General features: G+C 28.7%; 1 protein-coding gene across 2 annotated transcripts; it reads left to right on the top strand.

Annotated features, from left to right (window-relative positions):
- On the top strand, positions 1-1,087 carry LOC129740391 (uncharacterized). 2 transcript variants are annotated; one of them, XM_055732051.1, is made up of 2 exons: positions 1-463; positions 559-1,087. In XM_055732051.1, the coding sequence occupies exons 1-2, from the start codon at positions 38-40 to the stop codon at positions 886-888; spliced, it is 756 nt and encodes a 251-aa protein (XP_055588026.1). In that variant the 5' UTR covers positions 1-37; the 3' UTR covers positions 889-1,087. The 2 variants fall into 2 exon arrangements, with proteins under 2 accessions (XP_055588026.1, XP_055588025.1); XM_055732050.1 differs by having other exon boundaries at positions 541-1,087.
- Positions 1,088-6,827: the final 5,740 nt, after the last annotated feature.

The following is a 6,827-nucleotide window of genomic DNA, read 5'->3' as shown; positions in this document are numbered from 1 at the left end:
AGGATCTACTCGAGAGTACTGCACCTGGAATCAAGTTATGGCCGAGCATCTTCTGCAGCGGTTTGCCAATATGGCTAGCGGTGGTAACAGCAACTCCACAACCGGGCCGCCATCTTCGATGGCCACCATAAGTCAGCGGATTCATCACGAACCGTACGTCAAGTATCCGGTCTATGGGCCCGGAACGGGTCCGGATATCTACGAAGACGGAGCTGGCGACTATTGGCAGGGTGAAAGTGGTCCCGGGTTCTTTGCTGGAGGACCAGGAGGACCTCCGCTTCCTCCACCTCCTCCACCACCACCGGCGCCATTTTTTCCACCCTTCCGAGGCCCGTACGCCAAGTTCGGCAAAGCTCGCTTCAAGGGCGCCTCGGTCGCGATCCTCGTCTTCATCGGGTTCCTGTTTTTCCTGAGCGTGCTGCAGAACTACATCAAGGACTACTCCACGACCAGCTCCCCAATGGTAAGTTTCCGTCCATCTTCAATTACTCCAAACCTTACAAAAAAAAACTCCTACCAATGGACCTGATTCGATAAAAGGCTTTCGGTTCCAAAAAGGTCATCGTCCTGTCTTCGGCCGCCACCAAGGATAACGTCGGAGCCCAATATCCGTTCCTGCAGAAGAACGTCGATTCGCTCAACAGCCTGGAGGAGGAGGAACTCGGCACCGGTGGGTTCGGTAGCTACAAGAAATCTTCCCTTCTGTCCTCCTCGTCCTCGTCGTCCCAACATCACCATCATCGGAACCACCATCACGGCGGCAACAAGCGTCCCAAGGGCAGCCAGAAGCGACACTCAACCGGAACCGGAAGTGGTTCGGATGCCGTCTCGATGCCCCCGCCGCCATCTTTGTTCTCCGATCTGATCAGCGTCGAAGGACGGGAATGACAACAGCAGCAGCAGATGTTATTAACGAAGTGATGGTGCAAATTATTTATTTTTGTTTTGATCGTAGCAATCGTCTTAGCGAATAACACAATGGAAGCATTGTTTAGAGAGATAACGTTTAGTGAAAGTTTTGCTGTCAGTAGTGGTGTAGAAAAAAAAAACAAAAATGATGCCGAATAAAAGTGCTTTGCTAGTTAAATTATGACCGAAAACGTGATAATGAGTTTCGTATTTTGGTTCCGGTGGAATGATGGTGGTGAAAATAATCAAGTGGCAGATCTACGCATAAAATTTTCGTTGCTGGTTTTCGGGTAGGTTGTACTGAATTGTAAGAGTGTATGATTTTCTTAAGCTTAATGTAGTCTAATTCTGCGAGTGACGTGACTTTTCTACAGAAAGTAAACCTTTTTCAAGATGAAGCTAAGGTCGATAGCAGCTAATTCTAGCTATAATTTCTAGTTTGGACTGATTTCTGGAGTAAACACAACGAGGAAAAATTAGGCACTTGATTCGCCGATCAAGCTCCATTGTCGAGTGTTGCCCCCAGAGCAAGAACTTATGGTACACCATGCCCCTGCTTTCGTGGAAAGAGTTAAGCAATACCCCCAAATTAAATAAGGTCGGTGTACTTTAAAATATCTCGGTTGATTACGTAAGATATAAAAATGATCAGTGGATACAATTTTTAAAATTTTGACAACGTTGACAATTTTGACAATTTTGCCAATTTTGACATTTTTGACAATTTTGACAATTTTGACAATTTTGACAATTTTGACAATTTTGACAATTTTGACAATTTTGACAATTTTGACAATTTTGACAATTTTGACAATTTTGACAATTTTGACAATTTTGACAATTTTGACAATTTTGACAATTTTGACAATTTTGACAATTTTGACAATTTTGACAATTTTGACAATTTTGACAATTTTGACAATTTTGACAATTTTGACAATTTTGACAATTTTGACAATTTTGACAATTTTGACAATTTTGACAATTTTGACAATTTTGACAATTTTGACAATTTTGACAATTTTGACAATTTTGACAATTTTGACAATTTTGACAATTTTGACAATTTTGACAATTTTGACAATTTTGACAATTTTGACAATTTTGACAATTTTGACAATTTTGACAATTTTGACAATTTTGACAATTTTGACAATTTTGACAATTTTGACAATTTTGACAATTTTGACAATTTTGACAATTTTGACAATTTTGACAATTTTGACAATTTTGACAATTTTGACAATTTTGACAATTTTGACAATTTTGACAATTTTGACAATTTTGACAATTTTGACAATTTTGACAATTTTGACAATTTTGACAATTTTGACAATTTTGACAATTTTGACAATTTTGACAATTTTGACAATTTTGACAATTTTGACAATTTTGACAATTTTGACAATTTTGACAATTTTGACAATTTTGACAATTTTGACAATTTTGACAATTTTGACAATTTTGACAATTTTGACAATTTTGACAATTTTGACAATTTTGACAATTTTGACAATTTTGACAATTTTGACAATTTTGACAATTTTGACAATTTTGACAATTTTGACAATTTTGACAATTTTGACAATTTTGACAATTTTGACAATTTTGACAATTTTGACAATATTGACAATTTTGACAATTTTGACAATATTGACAATTTTGACAATTTTGACAATTTTGACAATTTTGACAATTTTGACAATTTTGACAATTTTGACAATTTTGACAATTTTGACAATTTTGACAATTTTGACAATTTTGACAATTTTGACAATTTTGACAATTTTGACAATTTTGACAATTTTAACAATTTTAACAATTTTGACAATTTTGACAATTTTGACAATTTTGACAATTTTGACAATTTTGACAATTTTGACAATTTTGACAATTTTGACAATTTTGACAATTTTGACAATTTTGACAATTTTGACAATTTTGACAACATTGACAATTTTGACACTTTTGACAATTTTGACAATTTTGACAATTTTGACAATTTTGACAATTTTGACAATTTTGACAATTTTGACAATTTTGACAATTTTGACAATTTTGACAATTTTGACAATTTTGACAATTTTGACAATTTTGACAATTTTGACAATTTTGACAATTTTGACAATTTTGACAATTTTGACAATTTTGACAATTTTGACAATTTTGACAATTTTGACAATTTTGACAATTTTGACAATTTTGACAATTTTGACAATTTTGACAATTTTGACAATTTTGACAATTTTGACAATTTTGACAATTTTGACAATTTTGACAATTTTGACAATTTTGACAATTTTGACAATTTTGACAATTTTGACAATTTTGACAATTTTGAAAATTTTGACAATTTTGACAATTTTGAAAATTTTGACAATTTTGACAATTTTGACAATTTTGACAATTTTGACAATTTTGACAATTTTGACAATTTTGACAATTTTGACAATTTTGACAATTTTGACAATTTTGACAATTTTGACAATTTTGACAATTTTGACAATTTTGACAATTTTGACAATTTTGACAATTTTGACAATTTTGACAATTTTGACAATTTTGACAATTTTGACAATTTTGACAATTTTGACAATTTTGACAATTTTGACAATTTTGACAATTTTGACAATTTTGACAATTTTGACAATTTTGACAATTTTGACAATTTTGACAATTTTGACAATTTTGACAATTTTGACAATTTTGACAATTTTGACAATTTTGACAATTTTGAAAATTTTTACAATTTTGACAATTTTGACAATTTTGACAATTTTGACAATTTTGACAATTTTGACAATTTTGACAATTTTGACAATTTTGAAAATTTTGACAATTTTGACAATTTTGAAAATTTTGACAATTTTGACAATTTTGACAATTTTGACAATTTTGACAATTTTGACAATTTTGACAATTTTGACAATTTTGACAATTTTGACAATTTTGACAATTTTGACAATTTTAATAATTTTGACAATTTTGACATTTTGGACAATTTTGACAATTTTGACACGTTTGACAATTTTGACAATTTTGACATTTTTGACAATTTTGACAATTTTGACAATTTTGATAATTTTGACAATTTTGACAATTTTGACAATTTTGACAATTTTAACAATTTTGACAATTTTGACAATTTTGACAATTTTGACAATTTTGACAATTTTGACAATTTTGACAATTTTGACAATTTTGACAATTTTGACAATTTTGACAATTTTGACAATTTTGACAATTTTGACAATTTTGACAATTTTGACAATTTTGACAATTTTGACAATTTTGACAATTTTGACAATTTTGACAATTTTGACAATTTTGACAATTTTGACAATTTTGACAATTTTGACAATTTTGACAATTTTGACAATTTTGACAATTTTGACAATTTTGACAATTTTGACAATTTTGACAATTTTGACAATTTTGACAATTTTGACAATTTTGACAATTTTGACAATTTTGACAATTTTGACAATTTTGACAATTTTGACAATTTTGACAATTTTTGACAATTTTGACAATTTTGACAATTTTGACAATTTTGACAATATTGACAATTTTGACAATTTTGACAATTTTGACAATTTTGACAATTTTGACAATTTTGACAATTTTGACAATTTTGACAATTTTGACAATTTTGACAATTTTGACAATTTTGACAATTTTAACAATTTTGACAATTTTGACAATTTTGACAATTTTGACAATTTTGACAATTTTGACAATTTTGACAATTTTGACAATTTTGACAATTTTGACAATTTTGACAATTTTGACAATTTTGACAATTTTGACAATTTTGACAATTTTGACAATTTTGACAATTTTGACAATTTTGACAATTTTGACAATTTTGACAATTTTGACAATTTTGACAATTTTGACAATTTTGACAATTTTGACAATTTTGACAATTTTGACAATTTTGACAATTTTGACAATTTTGACAATTTTGACAATTTTGACAATTTTGACAATTTTGACAATCTTGACAATTTTGACAATTTCTACAATTCTGACAATTTTCTGGTTAAGATTTTAATTATTCAAATATGACACGAATGATTTTGTGATTTAAGTTTGTTAAAGCGCATGGTTGAATGAGCTTTTTTGCTGAATGATTTTCCATTTCTTATGGTATCTTCGTAATTAATTTCGTCACTATAATGTACCGTCCTGGACCACTGTGCACTTTCTTTGGAAATTCATTCTAATTATCGGGCTAGTTGTATCATTTTAATTACTTTTCTTGCTGACCTCGCTTTATGTTTGTTGATTTGAAACAGCTTAGCGGAAAAAATGTATGCGGGTATGTTGAACAAAATGTTTTACTACTGCTGGCGCATACATCAATCAAGCCGAGACGTTCAAAACATATGTTTCGATTAAAAATTGCGTGAGCTTTTCGTCGCTAAGCGTAGGCGTATGGATTTAATATTAAAAAAATTAGTTTTATGTTGCGTGCTGATATAATAATAAAAAATAATTTCAATTTTGAACTAAGGTCAACAGATATTTTATCGGTTTTTACAACTCATTACATGTGGTAAGTAAAGTGTTTAATTAGAGATTTAAATATAAATAATCACAACAATGTTGCTGTTTAATCTTCGAAGCAACTTTCGGAGAATCGAAGTTACGAGTCAAAATGATTCGGAAGTAAAGCAGATCAATTTTTAGAATATTTCTAGCAAATTCTGCCCTTGTAGCACCCAATTTGTTTAAGATTGTGAATATTTTTGCTGTTTGTGAATTTTGGTCATTTTTGTCATTTTTGTCATTTTTGTCATTTTTGTCATTTTTGTCATTTTTGTCATTTTTGTCATTTTTGTCATTTTTGTAACTTTTGTAATTTTTGTAATTTTTGTAATTTTTGTAATTTTTGTAATTTTTGTAATTTTTGTAATTTTTGTAATTTTTACAGTTTTTGTAATTTTTGTAATTTTTGTAATTTTTGTCATTTTTGTAATTTTTGTAATTTTTGTAATTTTTGTAATTTTTGTAATTTTTGTAATTTTTGTAATTTTTGTAATTTTTGTAATTTTTGTAATTTTTGTAATTTTTGTAATTTTTGTAATTTTTGTCATTTTTGTAATTTTTGTCATTTTTGTCATTTTTGTCATTTTTGTCATTTTTGTAATTTTTGTAATTTTTGTCATTTTTGTCATTTTTGTCATTTTTGTCATTTTTGTCATTTTTGTCATTTTTGTCATTTTTGTCATTTTTGTCATTTTTGTCATTTTTGTCATTTTTGTCATTTTTGTCATTTTTGTCATTTTTGTCATTTTTGTCATTTTTGTCATTTTTGTCATTTTTGTCATTTTTGTCATTTTTGTCATTTTTGTCATTTTTGTCATTTTTGTCATTTTTGTCATTTTTGTCATTTTTGTCATTTTTGTCATTTTTGTCATTTTTGTCATTTTTGTCATTTTTGTCATTTTTGTCATTTTTGTCATTTTTGTCATTTTTGTCATTTTTGTCATTTTTGTCATTTTTGTCATTTTTGTCATTTTTGTCATTTTTGTCATTTTTGTCATTTTTGTCATTTTTGTCATTTTTGTCATTTTTGTCATTTTTGTCATTTTTGTCATTTTTGTCATTTTTGTCATTTTTGTCATTTTTGTCATTTTTGTCATTTTTGTCATTTTTGTCATTTTTGTCATTTTTGTCATTTTTGTCATTTTTGTCATTTTTGTCATTTTTGTCATTTTTGTCATTTTTGTCATTTTTGTCATTTTTGTCATTTTTGTCATTTTCTTCATTTCAGAGACTTTTGCTTGAGAAGCTTGTAAACAATGAGTAGATTAATATTTCGTTTTTTTACTCGCTCTATGATTGGTTTTATGAATAAAGTAGTTATTTATTTTTAATTTTTTTATACAACTTACAATTATTCAAAGTTC

Source organism: Uranotaenia lowii, chromosome 1 (genome assembly GCF_029784155.1).
Source record: "Uranotaenia lowii strain MFRU-FL chromosome 1, ASM2978415v1, whole genome shotgun sequence".
Lineage (NCBI taxonomy): Eukaryota > Metazoa > Arthropoda > Insecta > Diptera > Culicidae > Uranotaenia > Uranotaenia lowii.
The sequence above is the reverse complement of the archived record's forward strand: the minus strand, read 5'-3'. Positions and strand labels throughout refer to the sequence as shown.